Source organism: Rhinopithecus roxellana, chromosome 2, assembly GCF_007565055.1.
Source record: "Rhinopithecus roxellana isolate Shanxi Qingling chromosome 2, ASM756505v1, whole genome shotgun sequence".
NCBI lineage: Eukaryota > Metazoa > Chordata > Mammalia > Primates > Cercopithecidae > Rhinopithecus > Rhinopithecus roxellana.
Genome location: NC_044550.1, coordinates 82479725 through 82498060, shown reverse-complemented (window position 1 = coordinate 82498060; position 18336 = coordinate 82479725). Strand labels below are relative to the sequence as shown.

Here is an 18336-nt window from a genome sequence, read left to right as displayed (position 1 = left end):
CTGTAAAGTAGCTATTATCTTAATTTTACAGATAAAGAAACTAGTGCATATAGAGAAAAAACTTGCCAGAGATCATATAGCTAGTTAGTGATAGAGCTGAGATCGGCCCCCACATGTATGTAAGTCAAAACCTATGCTTTTGACCAAGTCAGAAGTCCAGTACAATATAATCACAGATGGGGAGAGGGAATAGGATTTCTGAGTTGAAAAAAAAGGCTACATTTCATTATTATTATATTACCTCCAGTATAGCAAATAACAGAAACAGAGGTAAAAATCTCTTAGAAATTGGTCTCTATACCATACCCAATGGTACAATGACAACATAAGGAGAAGCGAGTTTTCTAATGATTTTTATGATGACATTTATAACATTTAAAAGTAGTTCAAACTGAGAAGAAATGCTTTAGCCTTAAAATTAAAGCTAACAGAAGTCCCCCACCTTTCCTACCTTCTTTACAATGCAGTATGTGTGCTCCAGCATTACTTACACTGTGCCACATATGGCAATAGATTTGTTATTCCCTGTAACAGCTTACTCAGGAAAATTATAAAATTCCTTATCTCAGGTTTCTAAAAACCAGTGTTTTGTCTGATAGGGTAGTTTCATGGTGGTCCTTTCTAAAATCAGAAAAGTCAACTGGACAACCTTTCAAAGTTTCTCCTAAACTTTTATGAAATAGCTATGCCAATGGAGTACTAAAAATCTTTCCAAAAAGTGTAAAGGGATGTTTGTTAAAATAATGCTCAAGAGATTTGATTTCACATAGGAACCAGTACAGTAAGTAACAATGCAAGCTCCTATACTACATAAAATATTCTACAGGGTTCAGAATAGAATATGTCAGAAACTTCTATAAAGGCTTTTTGTGCAATGGAGAAATTTTATGGTTAGAAATTTTATTCAAACATACATAGTTACAACTACCATCAAATAAGTATAAAATATATTCAAAGAATTAACTAGAAAGGGTTCTTCAAAGATAATCATAAAATATACTAAAATGTCAAGAGTATGATGGTAGTAACAAGACCATGAGAGAAAAATGAAATTATACATCAGGTTTGTACAGTTTCAGGTACCCACAACTTTAATGTAATAATGCTAGTAAGCAGCCTTTGAGTATTTCCTATACACCATCATGACAGTTAAATAATTCTCCCACATTATTTCATTTAATCTTCACTAACCTTAGAAAGTTATTCACCAATTTCATTTTACCAGGGAGGAAATGGAAGCTTAAAGAGATTAGCTCATACAGCTAATGTATGATTGATCTGGGTTTAAAGTTTAAACCCACATAGTCCAACTACAGAGCCCAAGCTCTTAATCACTGTGCTATGCTTCCTCCGTAGGACAAAACTTATTCACCATCAAGAAAAAAGATTTTTAAAATACTAAAATGAAGTGAAATGGCCAAGGAAGCAAAAGCCTTTGGTAGTCTTCAAACTGAACAATCCTTGAATCATTCTGACCTCACTTCGTCTTTTAGGGGTTTACTCCAATGGGCTACAAATATAATGGGTCCAAGAACTGGGGATTAATCACCCATTTTATCTGTAGCTGATTTTCCCAGTTCCCTTTTGCTCTCTTACCTATCGTGTCGGGGGGTGGGGGAAGGCTCCCTGCAAATCCAGACAAGCAGACTTTAAAATTGTGTTCACATCATCACATTATTCCAGTTGTTTCATTACTCATGTACATGGTGATTTCAGAAATTCTTAGAATAATCTGGTACACTAAATGTCAATTATGATTTGCGGCTCTTAGTAACCCACTGTGTGTCATTCTGGCTTCAAGAAGGACTCTAAAAATGTGGTCACTCTTGTTTACATCTTCTCTGGAAATTCAGATAATATGGAATCAAAGTAAGCATTTTAAAGTACAAGATATTTTCTGCTCTCCTTAGCTTTTTATGTTGTTGACTAATAAGAAGAAACTACCCTACAGGCCACCATGCCAGGGTATAAGAAGAGAATGAAACAGAAATCAGTAACGTACAACAGGTACCTTATAAATACTGCCTAACTTTTGCCATTCATATCTAACTTCCTTCAAGTTTTCAAGCATGGGTCACAAAGAAGACAAGAGCACCATGCAATGATTACTGAAAATATAAGCATACAAGTGATTTTTCTATTACAATACTTTATGAAACGATATGTAAAATTATTATACAGGATGAATTTTAATAATCTCCGCTTTTAAAAGCTTTTAACAAGAAGTCTGCTGCTAGTCCTGGGGACAGGGCCCCAGTGAGAACCTTTTGTTCCAGAAGTGGAATCTGTTCCCGGACTGTGGGATGGGTCCTGAAATGCTCTAACACACTTTCCTGAATGAGATTCCACATCCAAACTTTCTGTTGCTTCCGTCGTTTGGCAGTCAGTTCCCCACTGGCAAGCATTAGGTTCTGGAAATCTTTCATTTTATCCCACATTTCAGAGATCCCCTCTCCACTTCTGGCAGAAATACGAATTACCTATTGAAAAGGGAAGAACCAGACCATCTCACTTAAAATGATAGAAAACATTTTCATGGGGACTGTGATACCTGCCAGTTAATTCTTATAGTCTACAGAAATAGGCAATTGACAAGAAGGAGATTTTATTGCTGTGTCAAAGTAAACATACCAATATATATTCTGACATAACATACCTAGGATTACTAAGTGCATAGCAGAAATAAAACACTGATTCAAGGTCAAATTTTAAATCCAGAGATTTGTTTTAATTTATTTTATTTTAATTGCTCAGATGGTCAGGGGCATCATAGAGGACTTGTGACAAGGGCAATGCCAGGTAGGTTCCCCTGAGGCCTGAGTGCCAGAAAATGAAGGTAGGTTGAGAAATAGCCTAATTCCCTCTGTCAAATTTGCCTGATTTAGTAAGTGGAAGAGCTGGGCATCTGACATCTGCATGTATATATAAGATGGCTCCAGACTCAATACAGACAACATGATTGGGAAAAACTGGGATATGACATTAAGTCATCATTATTCTCATTATAATGATTGCAGCTTATTCTTTAACAACATAGTGTCTGTCTACAGATAAAGAGGCCCACATCAATATTACTGCCTCACTTATTACAGGATTAAAATTTTTTTCCCTACTAAAAATGGCACCCAACAAACATAATGGGAATGGAGGTATCGCCATCACAAGCCTTTTCTCTCTTACTGAAATTCCAACATAGATAATCAAATCATTAACTGCTCCATAATCTTAAGGACGGTTCCTTTCAGAATGGATTTGCTATCACTTCCAAATGGCTCAAATCAAGTATTACAATCACATCTATCATCTCTGCTCTAGCTTTTGACATCTAGTGGTTAAAGGATTATATTTAAAATCATGACTACACACTCTGGCTTTGTCATGATTTTTAAAACTATAATCTTCACATAGAAGCAAGATTGATTATACGTCTAGTTTGGGACTTACATCCTGTCTTCTAATGTACACAATCCATTCAGAGTGAAAGATACAGAATGCAAGCAAGCTTACCTTTGGTTTCCAGACTTGTGAACGTTTGCGGAGTAATTTCAGTGCACTCACATACTCTGCTTGTATCCTTCGAGCTGGCACAATCAAATCTCCATCAGATTTAGTTACAGCTACCAGATCTGCCATCTCGATTATACCCCTTTTGATACCCTAAAGATATCAGAAACATTTAATGACAACCAACATAAAAATGGGAAAACTAGTCAATGCTAAGATTTTGAAAGTCATACATTTCATTAACTTTTCATCTGTATCCTCCTAAGCCCTGGATACCAAGAATCACCATTACTTGACAGAAATCACTCAAAAGCATTGGCTGTTGGAATTATAGAAGTTGTCTGTAATATCTCTTCCAAATTTAGAGACTCACATGTTGAAATACATTCAGAATTAGGGTAAATACATCAAGTCACAACAAGATTGAGTGGCAGGAGAGTTCACATTGTCTCGTGATGGAATCTGCTTCTCATGAGCTAACACTGCAGGAGGCAAAACCATCCATCAGTAAGGTGCTTAAAAAGAAAACACACCTATTTCTCCACATCCTCTCCAACACCTGTTGTTTCCTGACTTCTTAATGATTGCCATTCTAACTGGTGTGAGATGGTATCTCATTGTGGTTTTGATTTGCATTTCTCTGATGGCGAGTGATGATGAGCATTTTTTCATCTGTCTGTTGGCTGTATGAATGTCTTCTTTTGAGAAATGTCTGTTCATATCCTTTCCCCACTTTTTGATGGGGTTGTTTTTTCTTGTATATTTGTTTGAGTTCTTTGTAGATTCTGGATATTAGCCCTTTGTCAGATGAGTAGGTTGCAAAAATTTTCTCCCATTCTGTAGGTTGCCTGTTCACTCTGATGGTAGTTTCTTTTGCTGTGCAGAAGCTCTTTAGTTTAATTAGTTCCCATTTGTCAATTTTGGCTTTTGCTGCCGTTGCTTTTGGTGTTTTAGACATGAAGTCCTTGCCCATGCCTATGTCCTGAATGGTACTACCTAGATTTTCTTCTAGGGTTTTTATGGTATTAGGTCTAACATTTAAGTCTCTAATCCATCTTGAATTAATCTTCGTATAAGGGGTAAGGAAAGGATCCAGTTTCAGTTTTCTACTTATGGCTAGCCAATTTTCCCAGCACCATTTATTAAATAGGGATTCCTTTCCCCATTTCTTGTTTCTCTCAGGTTTGTCAAAGATCAGATGGCTGTAGATGTGTGGTATTATTTCTGAGGACTCTGTTCTGTTCCATTGGTCTATATCTCTGTTTTGGTACCAGTACCATGCTGTTTTGGTTACTGTAGCCTTGTAGTATAGTTTGAAGTCAGGTAGCATGACGCCACACTGTTGGTGGGATTGTAAACTAGTTCAACCATTATGGAAAACAGTATGGCAATTCCTCAAGGATCTAGAACTAGATGTACCATATGACCCAGCCATCCCACTACTGGGTATATACCCAAAGGATTATAAATTATTCTACTACAAAGACACATGCACACGTATGTTTACTGCGGCACTATTCACAATAGCAAAGACTTGGAATCAACCCAAATGTCCATCTGTGACAGACTGGATTAAGAAAATGTGGCACATATACACCATGGAATACTATGCAGCCATAAAAAAGGATGAGTTTGCGTCCTTTGTAGGGACATGGATGCAGCTGGAAACCATCATTCTTAGCAAACTATCACAAGAAGAGAAAACCAAACACCGCATGTTCTCACTCATAGGTGGGAACTGAACAATGAGATCACTTGGACTCGGGAAGGGGAACATCACACACTGGGGCCTATCATGGGGAGGGAGGAGGAGGGAGGGATTGCATTGGGGAGTTATACATGATCTAAATGATGAATTGATGGGTGCTGACGAGTTGATGGGTGCAGCACACCAACATGGCATAAGTATACATATGTAACAAACCTGCACGTTATGCACATGTACCCTAGAACTTAAAGTATAATAATAAAAAAAAAAAAAGAAAAAAAAAAAAAAGAAAACACACCTATCATTAACATCTGCATTTCCAGAAAAAAGTCTTTGAAATTTTTCTTAAATGTATATAGCATTTTATTTTCAATTTGCATTTGAGGAAAAATAACCTGATGTCTACAAACACATCAATCTCTTTTTTTATTATTATTTCTTTTTATACTTTGTATTTTTCTTCTTTCAGCTTTGCGTGGACAAACCTCAATCTCTTAATTCAAATTATGTCACATAAAAATATTAAAAATAAAGGATGAAATCCAAAAGTCAAACCTTATTTAGTACATACAGGTTTTTCTACATAAGATTAAAATTTCAAATATTTTTAAACAAAACTTTCAATTATGAAATTCTAATAGTTAATGCTTCTAAATAAGCAGCCATGATCTGCAATCACTGTGTTTTAGAATTATAAAATTGAAACAGAAGCATTGTATAACAAATAATTTGTCTGGGCTAGGTGTGGTGGCTCACACCAGTAATCCCAGCACTTAAGGAGGCCGAGGCACAAGAATTGCCTGAGGTCAAGAGTTCAAGACCAACTCGGGCAACAAAGCAAGACTTCATCTGTAGGAAAAAAAAAAATTACAAAAATTAGCTGAGAGTGGTTGCACATGGCTGTAGTCCCAGCTACTTGGGAGGCTGAGGTAGGACGATCACTTGAGCCCAGGAGTTCAAGGTTACAGTGAGTTATAATTACACCACTGCATTCCAGCCTGGGAAACAGAGTGAGACCCTGTCTCTGAAAAAAAAAAAAGGAAAAAATTTGTCTGGTCTTTGAGTTTCTGGGAGGTAATCTTTTAAGTTCTAAATTCCCAGAATTTCCTGAGTAACAGGAATGTCTGTTAATCATGGGAGGTGCCTGGGGCTATACCTGAGTTTATGCAATGAGATCACTCAGGATGGGGGACTGACCATGGCAGAAAGACCTATCATGTGATTAGAGGGTTGGGGTTTTATGCCATGTGATATCAACCCAACTTCCAGGGAGGGGACAGGGGCTAGAAATCAAGTTCAATTATTCAATCAATCATGCCTACATAATGAAACCCCAAGAAAAACTTGGGATACTAAAGCTCAGGGGAGCCTTCTGGTTGGTGACACACATCAATATGCCAGGAGAGAAATGTGTCTTGAGGACACAGAAGCTTTGTATTTGGGCTCTCCCAGAGTTCTTATGTGTCTCTTCATTTGGATGGTCCTGATTTGTCTCCTTTATAAGCACATTGCAATTGTAATATAATGCTTTCCTGAGTTCTCTGAGTCACCCTAGTGCAGGGGTCCCCAACCCCCAGGCCACGGAGGAACTGGTCCTCACAGCAGGCGGGCAGCAGGCGGGTGAGCATTACTGCCTGAGCTCTGCCCTGTTAGACCAGAGGCAACATCTGATTCTCACAGAAGAGCAAACTCTATTGTGAACTATGCATGCTAGGGATCTAGGTTGTGCACTCCTTATGAGAACCTAATTGATGCCTGATGATCTGAGGTGGAACAGTTTCACCCCGAAAACATGCCCTCTTACTCCCAGTCTATGGAAAATTGTCTTCTATGAAACCAGTCCCTGGTGCCAAAAAGGTTGGGGACCACTGCTCTAGTGAATTACTACATCTAAGGGATAATGGGAACTCTCAAATTTATAGCCAGTTGGTCAGAGGTATGGGTGGCCTGGGAACCCTGGAGCTTGCAGCTAGTGTCTGAAGTGAGAGGAGGCTTGTGGAGGACTATGCCCTCACCCTATGAAGTCTGCACTAACTTTGGGTAGTAGTGCCAGAACCGCAGTGCAGGAGGAGAGTAAGAATCCCGTTGTACAACATATAAACTATGATAATGGGATCCCACTAGCCCCAGAACTTTTGAATCAAGTGTACTAACAACATCTATGCAACAATGGTCTCTTCTGAGTGGAGCAATCCATGTATTTTAGTCATGTTACAGATGGAAAAAATTATGTTGCATAATTTTACATTCTCAAGGTCATATATTCTATTCCTGTAAGTTAGGAAAAAATATAGAGAATCTACCTTTGTTTCAGGTATTTTAGCCAACATGAATGATGTTTCATTTTCTAAACCATTATCAACTTAGTTTACAAAAACACAACATTGGAAATTTTTATTTTCAGAAATATACATTTTGCATTTTTGGGGAAAAAAATAAAAATAATTACCTGCAACTCATCTCCTCCCGCTGGTGGCAGTAGTAAAACAAACATGTCAACCATGTCAGCAACAGCAAACTCCGACTGACCCACACCTGAAATTTTAAATCACAACTATATCCTAAAATACTCACCATTATTAGACTTTCTCAACTACATTGATCATCATTTTCATTCAACTTCATCCACTCATACTCATGGTCACACAGTCAACCTGGTCACCTCTTTAAACATTGCACTTCTGAAGAATGTATTAAATGTCATATCTTACCCTCTAAGCAAACCAGTTATCCTTCCCAGCTCTCCCACTCTGTTCTTGGATTGAATGGAGAACCTAAAGGCTTCCATCCTCTCCTCACTCTCACAGCTCTTTCTTGGCTTCCCTTTCATCAGCGAGCAGCTTGAACACTGTGACTCTAATTTTGAATCATGCCTGCAAATACTTTCATCTTTTTTGTCTTCTTGTCCTCACACTTGCCTGCAAACACCCAGTTATGTAGGGATCAATCCCACTATGTGTGTTCTCTCCTCCATAAGCACGTGAGAGAAATCACTCAACTCTGTGGACAAGAGCCACGACAGGCAGCCTCTGCTACACCTTCCTTACGGCCTGGCAAAAGCAATCTCCCTAAACGCCCTCAGTTGGCTTCCATTCCATTTCCCACAGCAGCTATTATGACCATTCACTGTACCATAATCTCCCCGCGTGATCAGGACCACAGCACCTACTTCACAGAGGAAATAAAGGAAAGAACTTTCTAGGCTTCTCCCTCTCCCATACTCCACAGGTAACAAGACACAAATACAAACAGCCTAAAGCCTCCTCTGCGGTCTCAGTGTAAGAACTATTTGACTGAAAAGAAATCTCATTCTTTTTCACTTCCTCTGGGTCCTTGCTGATTTTTATCTTTAACCTCTTGTTTGTCTATAGGCTCTTGCCCTCCGGCACAATACATAAATTGTGCTCAAATCTTTCTCATCTTAAAACGACATAAAACAAAAACAACAACAAAATAACAAGACAAAAACTCACAAACTCCTCCAACTATCACCATGTTTCTCACTTTTTTTTTAAATACTCAAGTTTCTGGAAAAAGGTAATTTATGCTCACTCCTTCCACTTCAATTCATGTTCATCTCATACCACTTAAAACTGGCTTCCAGCCTGGGTGATGTAGTGAGACCCTGTCTCTACAAAAAATACAAAAATTAGCTGGGCATGGTGGTGTACCTATAGTCCCAGCTACTTGGGAAGCTGAGGTGGAAGGACAGCTTGAACCTGAGCCTGGGAGGTCAAGGCTGCAGTGAGCTGTGATTGCACTGCTGTACTCCCACCTGGGCAACATGGTGATACCCCATCTCAAAAAAAAATCTTGCTTCCACCAAAACTCTGGAAACTCTCTCCCTTTCACGGTGTGATGGACTTCTAGTTGCCTATTTAATATTTATTCTTTCCTATTTTCTTACCCAAATGCTATTAGGAGTATCAACATATCAGATGAAAGACCACATTCACAAATCCCCTTTCAGCTAGATACGATGAATGAGTCAAAGCAACAGTCATTAGATGGGGTTTCCAGAAAAGTTTTTTGAAGACGGCTAATCCAGCTACACCTCTTATGCCACCCCTCCCTGCTTCCTTATTTCCCTTTCCTTCTTCGATCTATGTGGAACATGGAAGTGTCAGTCAGAGCTTCATCAGCCATCTTTTAACCATGAGCAAACTGAGGAGGATGGAAAGTGAGTGCTAAGAATAGTAATCTGGCAGACAAAAGAAACCTGTGACACCGACAGCACTGTCAAAGTGCCTTACCTGCTCCGGACTGCCTGCCTCAGGCTCCTTTTTATTTTAAAGAGAGACTGGGTCTTGCTCTGTTGCCCAGGCTAGAGTGCAATGGCACGATCATGGCTCACTGCAGCCTTGAACTCCTGGGCTCAAGTCATCCTTTCACCTTAGCCTCCTGAATAGATGGAACTACAGGTGTGTAACACAATGCCTGGCTAATTTTTTTTTTTTTTGGCAGAGCCAAGGTCTTGCTATGTTGCCCAGGCTGGTCTCAAACTCCTGGGCTCAAGCAATCCTTCCACCTTGGCCTCCTGAACTGCTGGGACTACAGGAATAAGCTACCATGCCTGGCCTCAGGGTTCTTTTATTTTTTGAGACAGAGTCTCACTTTGTCACCCCAGCTGGAGTGCAGCGGTGCCATCACAGCTCACTGCAGCCTCAAACTCCCCAGGCTCATGTGATCCTCCCACCTCAGCCTGCCAAGTGGCTGGGACTATAGGTGCGCACCACCATGCCCAGCTAATTTTTTTATTTTTCTGTAGAGACGGGGTTTTACCATCTTGCCCAGGGAGGTTTGGAACTCCTGGGTTCAAGCAGTCTGCCTGCCTTGGCCTCCCAAAGTTCTGGGATTACAGGCTGGGGCCACAATGCCCCCTCTAGGTCTCTTTTATTTAGAAAAGAACCTCTTTCTTGTTTGAGTCACTGTTATTTTGAGTTTCTGGGAAAGGTGGCTAAATACAATTTCCAGGTAATATATTTGGTTTCTAAGGTGCTCTTCTCCTTTGATTCTCTACTACCACTCAGGCAACTAACTCTTCATTCATCTACTTTTTAATGGTGGAGTTTCTAAAGCACTGTCATGGCTATTGTTATGAACTGAGTTGTGTTCCCCTCATCTAAAAACATTCCTATGTTAGGCCAGGTGTGGTGGCTCAAGCCTGTAATCCCAGCACTTTGGTAGGCTGAGGCAGGCGGATCACAAGGTCAGGTGTTTGAGACCAGCCTGGCCAATATGGTGAAACCCTGTCTCTACTAAAAATGTAAAAATTAACCGGGTGTGGTGGTGCACACCTGTATTCCCAGCAACTCGGGAGGCTGAGGCAGGAGAATCATTTGAACCCGGGAGGCGGAGGTTGCAGTGAGCCAAGATTGCGCCACTGCACTTCAGCCTGGATGACAGAGCGAGACTCTGTCTTTAAAAAAAAAAAAAAAAAAAAAAAAAAAAAAAAAAAACCAGAAAAAAAACCCCCTTCCTATGTTAAAGTTCTAACCCTCAAGGTGACTTTATTTGGAGATAGGGCCGTGAAAGAAGCAATTAAATGAAGTCATAAGGGTAGGGCCTTAATTCAATAGGACTAGTGTCCTCAAAAGGACAGGAAGAGACACTAGGAGAGTAAAGTGAACAGGAAGAGACAAGGGAGAATGAAGATGCAGCAAGAAGGCAGTCATCTATCTACAAGACAAAGGTATGGGTCTTAGGAAAAACCAACCCTATGGGCACCTTAATGTTAAACTTCTGTTCTCCAGAACTGTGAGAAAATACATTTCTGTTGTTTAAGCCATCCAGTCTGTAGTATTTTGTTGTGGCAGCCCTAGCAGATTAATATAAATGTCTTTCATTTTTGTCTGATATTTTCCCCAGTTGATCTAAACTAAATTATTAACTTAAAGTATGAAACTATGAACTATGCTGGTAAGTGTTAAATCTGTATTTCTCATTCAGTCCTTTTCTCTTGAGACACACAGTCACTCGGATACCTAATCAGCATTTAACACTTAACATATTCACAACTGAACTCATTGTTTTCCTCTCCGCACATCCACTTTTTCCACAGCATTCTCTATTATCTGCAATTCCCCTTCCTTCCTTATCTCACATCTTATCATGGATAAAATCCTGCCCATTTATCTTCAATGTTATGTTGATCCATCTCATCTCCATTCCCACTTCCTTTGCTTCGTTCACACCTCTACCATCTCCTTCTGGGATTAGCACAGTAGTCTCCTGATTCTATTCTAGCCCTCTTCTAATCATTCTATACTCTGCTGCCAGGGATCTCTCCAAAATACATATCTGGTTTTCTCACTCTCCTGCTTATCCAGCAGCATCTTCCCACTCCTTTCAGGGCAAACTCCAGAAGACTCCATGGCATGGCATGTAAGGTCGCTGACAATCTGGCCCTGGCCTACTGTTCCAACTGACCTCCCTTCATTCCCTGCCTTCACACTCTGGGCTCTAAGCATCCTGAGCAAACTGCACTTCTCTGGATGGGCCATGTTTTCTCACTCCTGTGTATCTTTGCAAATGTCCTTTATCCCATACTTTGTTTAACTCGAATTCTTCCTTCAAAACTGAGTTCAGCTGTCACTTCCTCTAGAAAGTCTTCACTGGACCCCCAAATCTGAGTTAGGCTGTATCACAAACATTTATCACACAATAATATAATAGACTGTCTCTCCACAAGAAAGAATTTATTGGGGTTTTCATTTCAGTGTCTTCATCACATGTAACTATATGCTAAGGATATAAAACAATGAAATAAAACATATCTGCATTTTCAAAAAGCAGCCAACTACATTAATTTTCTTGGTGAACACAGTAGTCACATGAAATGTACTTAAACAAAGTAGGTGTTGTGCTTAAGCATCATTTACACAGATCATCCTAATGCTTACAGTTCTCCTCTGGCATGTAAAATATACCACCTATGTAACAGTTATCCAGATAGATGGCTTACTTTTACTTTTTAAAATAAGATCTTGGAGGGTACAGATTATAACCTATACATTCACATCTTCTATGGAGTATGGGATATCTTGTATTTAATTATACATTTAGCAAATATCTGCTGAATGAACAAAAATAAGTTGTCACTCATCTTTATATAGCATTCATAAAATAGTATATTGTTACGAAATAGAATATCACACTCACCTACGGTTTCAATAAGAATTATGTCATATCCTGCTCCTTCACACAACAAAATAGCTTCATTTGTGGTCCTTGTCACACCTCCTAAAGTTCCTCTAGTAGGAGATGGCCTGATATATGCATTCATATCTCTTGATAACTCAGTCATTCGGGTTTTATCACCTAAAAGTGATCCTAAAACATACAGTTACATTTTATAATTATGGAACAGTTTTACAGGTCAATTACCAGCCAGTTCCTACAGGGAAGTGCTTTATGCCATTTTTCCGTAAATCTCAAACTGCATTTCATATTATTGAGCTTTTCTCCAACTCATTGTATACAATGATGTCAGATTCATCTTAACATTTCAAGTCCCTCAAAACCTATACTTTTAACTTCCCCCTGACCAAAGGTTCCAATCTAGATTCTTCAGCCGCACCTTACCTGTCCAACTCTGGCTTCTACTAGTCCTCACACCAATTCTCTGTTCTAACCAGGGTGGTTACTGTATTTGCTTCTGCCCACCTTTTGTTTGTGCTCTCATGTCAGAAGTATTTCTACTGTTTCCTCACTGCTAAGTTATAGCGTGTCAAGCCCAGGGTCTGTATTCTGGCTCCACCATTTCACACTATTCAATTTTGAGAGGTCACTTTACCTTCCTGAACCCTCTTTCCTCAGCTACATCACAAGGGTAATATGCTACTGGGGGAATCAAATGTAATTATACACAGGCATGTGCTTCAAAAACTGCTACTAACAAAAACACAGAACTTATCCACCTAATAAAGATCAGTGAAAGTCCTTGCTCCTTCATATAGTCTGCCTGGAACCTTTTCAGCCCATGCCCATCTCTGTGATTTTCTGTGCTACAACAGCTCTGCAATGTATGCCAGCATCCTGGAGGGCGTAAGAGAACTTTAGTGTCCCTCCTCTTTCTATTATCTCCATGAGCACCCTCCACTCCTCATTCTTTTATTTTTGCAAATGACATTTTCTCAACCTTACGTAAATGCTACACAAATATATCTTCAAGCTGCCCCTTCTGCCCAGTCTGTTGTTTCTAATCGCCTACTACTTAGAAAATGTGGAGCTCTCACTGAATGCAATGTAAGCTGAGTCAATGGATGGAAAACTATTCATACAACACATTTTTTGGTTTCATATTTTTAATTCTTATCTCTTTCACACAGTGGTTCTCAACTGGGGGCAATTTGGCAATGTCTAGAGACATATTTACTTGTCACAAGTGAGGGGTAGGGTGCTACTGGCATCTACTGGGTAGAGGCCAGGTATGCTGCTAAGTAAGCATCCTTCAATGCACAGAACAGCCACCCACAACAAAGAATGATTTGACCTAAAATGTCACTACTGCCAAGGTTGATATACCATGCTTTAAATAAGTATAATAAGTATTTGCCTACAGGACCACGCCTTACATAGGTTGTACACTAAATGCTTAACAAAGTGTTAAGAGTAGGCACTCAAAAACTGTGGAATGAAACTGGTTATGTTTTTGTTTTCATTGTAGTGTAATATTTTGACAAACATCAATACTTACAAATTCTAGAAGACTAAAACTCCCAGGACTATTACCTTTTACTACTTTGCTTTAGTCATATAACGTTTGTAGGTGTACTGCTGTTCTAATCTGAATATTTATTTTCCATCTTTTTAAGAGCTACCTTTTCCACATAATGTTAAAGATTGAAAAGTTTCTTAAAGATATGCTCTTTTACCACTAAATGCCAGTTCAGAGTCTTCTCGTAGGTTCTAATTCTAGACCACACAGGTACTCCATACATCAACTTCCTTATTTACTTCACACACAACCTTTTTCTAAGGTAATTTTCTGCATGAAATAATCTCTGTGTAAGTAAACAATCTGCCAAAGCTATACTTTAAATTACTATCCTATAGATTCCATCACATTGAAGTAAACATTAGGAAATTACTCTTCCATGTCTTAGCCAGTGATTCCAAAACTGTTCATTGTAGACCCTCATGAAGGTCTCAAAGCTATCATAGGGGGTCTGTGAATTCAAAGCACAAAAAAGATTGACTATAGACCAAAAAACTAATGCTTCTCAAACTTTAATGTAATGCTGTTTTTCAAGTGTATGTACTGATACAATAGGGTAGAAATTTATATTTAGAGTGTTTTGTCTATCCTTGTATTTTTTCTTTCAAAGTCTACATAATTTTTTGCCTGAGAAAGGGACCACTATTTTTTGAGAAAGGTTAGGAACCACATAGCTATGTAACTTTAACCATAGGCTATTTTGTTACATTATTTTTGTCTATTTTTATCTCAAGCTATCATTTTTTTCTATTGTTCAGTATTCTAGAATATTGTGAAAATGGGGGAATGGCCTTCTCACCTATATATAAATGAGGGCCACTTACTAAAAAATCCTTCATTAAGTACTTACTTTTAACAAAGTTCTAAAGCTGTAAATAAGACAACATATTGACAGGGATTTAATTTTGAACCTTGTGAGCAAAAATTTTATTTTACAGTTAACTTTTTTTATTATAGTGACTCAAAAATTTTGAATGTTCTAAGCTAGATTTCTCAATGGGGTGATAATAGGAATTGTCTACGTCTATATTAACCTAAGTCCCTAAAATATGATTACATCATCATTCTGAATATTTAGTATTAAACCCACATTATAACACAGTATGCAAAAATCAAATACTTCCATAAAGCATCTTGTATTTACCCCTTCACAACGCATATTGTATTGTAATGGCCTGTGTTTGTGTTTCCCTCATAAGATGTAAACCTCGCTAAAGCCAAGACTGTATCTTGTTCACCATCATATAACACAGTTTAAGAATCTTCCATGTACAATGCCTCACCTATAGTAAGCACTCAAATACTTGCTAAGTGAGTAACTGTAGTATGAAAAGCTTAAATCATAAAGAGGGGTAAGGCAAGAAAAAACCTTTCCTGTTTATATGGTATGCTTTCTGTTTTCTTTAAAAGATCCTTTGGGGAACTAAGTTTTTATTCATTTTATCTCTGATAAGCTGCAAATTAAACTTTGAGTGACTTCATGACCTCAAATCGGAAAGTAATTGCTTAACATTCTGTGCGACATACAATGTACTATGCTAAATGCCGTAAGGGGAATGGCAGTTTATTACAGTGCCCCTCTAAGAGCTTTCTGTTTAACTGAACATATTATATAAACAGTTGACAATTATAAACAGCAGTAAGGTGGTTTTTTTTGTTTGTTTTTTGTTTTTGAGACAGAGTCTTGCTGTCGCCCATGCTAGAGTGCAGTGCCACGATCTCGGCTCACTGCGAGCTCCACCTCCCAGGTTCACGCCATTCTCCCGCCTCAGCCGCCCGAGTAGCTGGGACTACATGCGCCTGCCACCACACCCGGTTAATTTTTTTTTTTTGTATTTTTAGTAGAGATGGGGTTTCACCGTGTTAGCCAGGATGGTCTCGATCTCCTAACCTCGTGATCCGCCCACCTTGGCCTCCCAAAATGCTGGGATTACAGGCATGAGCCACCATGCCCAGCCCCTAGAAGTAAGGTTTTTCTAAAGCTTAAGAGATGTTAAAACTTTATGAGGAAAATGATGCATGAGTAAGTACCTATTTTCTGAATTTCACAGGTGCTAATGCAACCAGGAAACACAACAGGAGCAAAGAGGGGCCTGGCCTTATGCATGGGAGCTGAAGGACTGAAATTTGCATTTGATCATCTTCAACTTCTGGCACCTGTTGTCTCAGTTTTCTGAGTGCCCACTGAGCTATCCACAAGCTGGCCTCCTCTGAAGAGTACAACACTCCCAAACTACTTCCACCTAACTCTGCAGAACTCCCTTCCTTCAGCGAAACCAAACTTAGCTAGCAGTTAGAGGTCACTCAACTGTGCCAATTCCTACTAAATTATAACAGAAGGCCCCTAGAGCTCTGCAATTTAAAAAGAATCAGCCATACTTACCACCACTAGTACAAGAAGAAGGGTCCACAGCCAGCACAGATAATTTGTGCCCTCTCTCAGTAAGCATTTTTCCAAAATATTCTATAAATGTTGATTTTCCAGCACCAGGGGGCCCAGACAACCCTATGGTGGAAAGAGATCTTCTAATTCAATGAAACAAATGAAATCGGAACTACGATCAGCTTACTGAGTAAAATATTAGACTACCTTCTAGTTCCCCTAATGTATTAAAACCACAATTCATATATTTCAGCATGTCCTAAAATGGCAAATAAAAATCTGTTTCTTTAATTCCTGAGTAATGGGGCTATAGGAAGGAAACACTCTGGGTTCCACATGTTCACAAAATTCACTTTTAAAAATTATAAAACATGCTTTGCCTTTGTACTATAAAGTAGATCTTTCTGGACAGACTTCATTGTCTCCATTGTTAATGGGCTCAATTTCTACATCTGCCTACCTCACATCATGATCAGTAATTATTCTACCTACCTCAGTAGGTAGAATTCTTCTGAGAATTCTACTTCTTCCCACTGGAAAAACAACTCATTATTCTAGAAATTCCCAGTGATTGAGAAAGCAATTTTCTATTTATAAGGGATCATCTTTTTTCTTCATATCACTTATAACTCAAAGAATATAAACTGAATTCTGAAAAAAATAATTTATGTTAAGAAAAGCAGAAAATTCCCCCACTTGGAGAGTTGGCAGTGCACAGCAGGTAAGAGCACAAACCCTGAAGCCACGCAGCCAGCTCTCATTCTAGCTCTACCTCCCACGAGCTGTGTGCTCTTGGGTAAGTTACTTTGAACCTCTTTCTATGCCTCAGTGTCCACTGCAATAATAAAATAGATATGGTAACAGTACCTCTCTCTTCAGATTGTTTTAATAATTAGATGAGTTAATGTCTACAATATGTTTAGAACAGTGCATGGCATAAGAGATATATAAATGTATGTTAAATGAAATACATAAAACATAGGCATTTAACTAACTACACTCAAAGTATAGACAGTGTACGGTATGCCTGACTCCTTACCACAATTCTTAGGGCAGATCCAATACTTATCTTAAACACCTTCTTAGATGCTGAATAAACATTTGTTGCTTTTACTTATGATGAAAAAAATAACTGCAATAAAGACAGGTTTATCTGGCCTCACAAGATCAAGATGGAAGAACCAGAACAGCACTACAAAGTTATCTGTGAACTGCTAGTTAATTCCACACATTTCTGAGACATTTTTTCAAAGATTCTCTAAAATCTAGTAAGTAGGCAGTTTGTCATAACTAGAATTTCTCTGTGGGAGTTTGCTAGTATCTTTGTTTACCATACATAAAGATTATTAACGTCCAATGTAGTACTCTCAAAATGAGAATCCCTCAGTCAGGGCAGAAGATTAAGAAGTCTGAAAAATGGGGACCAGTATAAATATTGGTTGGTGAGCTTTTTTGAAATTATCTTAAAGCATCTATGCCCATTACCCTAAAAACTAGGAGGCTTTTGTGTCTGCATTGCCAATAAACTGTGAGATAAAGGTGTAATGTGACATGAAATTTTAAAAGTATTTACTCATTCTCCACAAAATTTTTGCACTTTAACCACCAAGGCAAGTTGTTTTTAGCAGGAGGGTTGGTTCAAATCACCTAGTTCACCACCGTGGGACATTCTCATTACACTTAAACTGGCTTGTTTAATTCCTGCTGGTCAAACATATCTAAATTGTTTTACAATGCACAATTTCAAAAGCAATTTCAGAACCACGTCAAATTGTTCAAGAAATCAAATGAACATCTAATATACAGACAACGAATAAATATGATCTCTTTTTTAAAGGACATTTTGATAGGCTGTGCATGGTAGCCCATGCCTGTAGTCCCAGCACTTTGGTAGGCCAAGGTGGGAGGACTGCTTGAGCCCAGGAGTTCGAGACCAGCCTGGGCAACATAATGAGACCCCATCTCTACAAAAAACTTTTTAAAAAAATTAGCCGGCCGGGCGCGGTGGCTCAAGCCTGTAAT

At 38.8% G+C, this 18336-nt stretch overlaps 1 protein-coding gene across 4 annotated transcripts in view; it reads right to left on the bottom strand.

Moving 5' to 3' along the window:
• Positions 1 to 2132: 2132 nt before the first annotated feature.
• The window catches only part of MMAA (metabolism of cobalamin associated A), a 38119-nt gene continuing 21915 nt past the window's right edge, over positions 2133 to 18336 (bottom strand). For 3 of the 4 annotated variants that reach the window (XM_010361309.2, XM_030923800.1, XM_030923798.1), the window contains exons 3-7: positions 16315 to 16437; positions 12374 to 12544; positions 7662 to 7747; positions 3508 to 3657; positions 2133 to 2480 (exon numbers count right to left, since the gene is read on the bottom strand). In XM_010361309.2, the coding sequence (XP_010359611.1) occupies positions 2190 to 2480; positions 3508 to 3657; positions 7662 to 7747; positions 12374 to 12544; positions 16315 to 16437 (821 nt within the window). In that variant the 3' untranslated portion in view covers positions 2133 to 2189. The remainder of the gene's footprint in view (positions 2481 to 3507; positions 3658 to 7661; positions 7748 to 12373; positions 12545 to 16314; positions 16438 to 18336) is intronic. The other variant, XM_030923805.1, reaches the window with a different exon arrangement.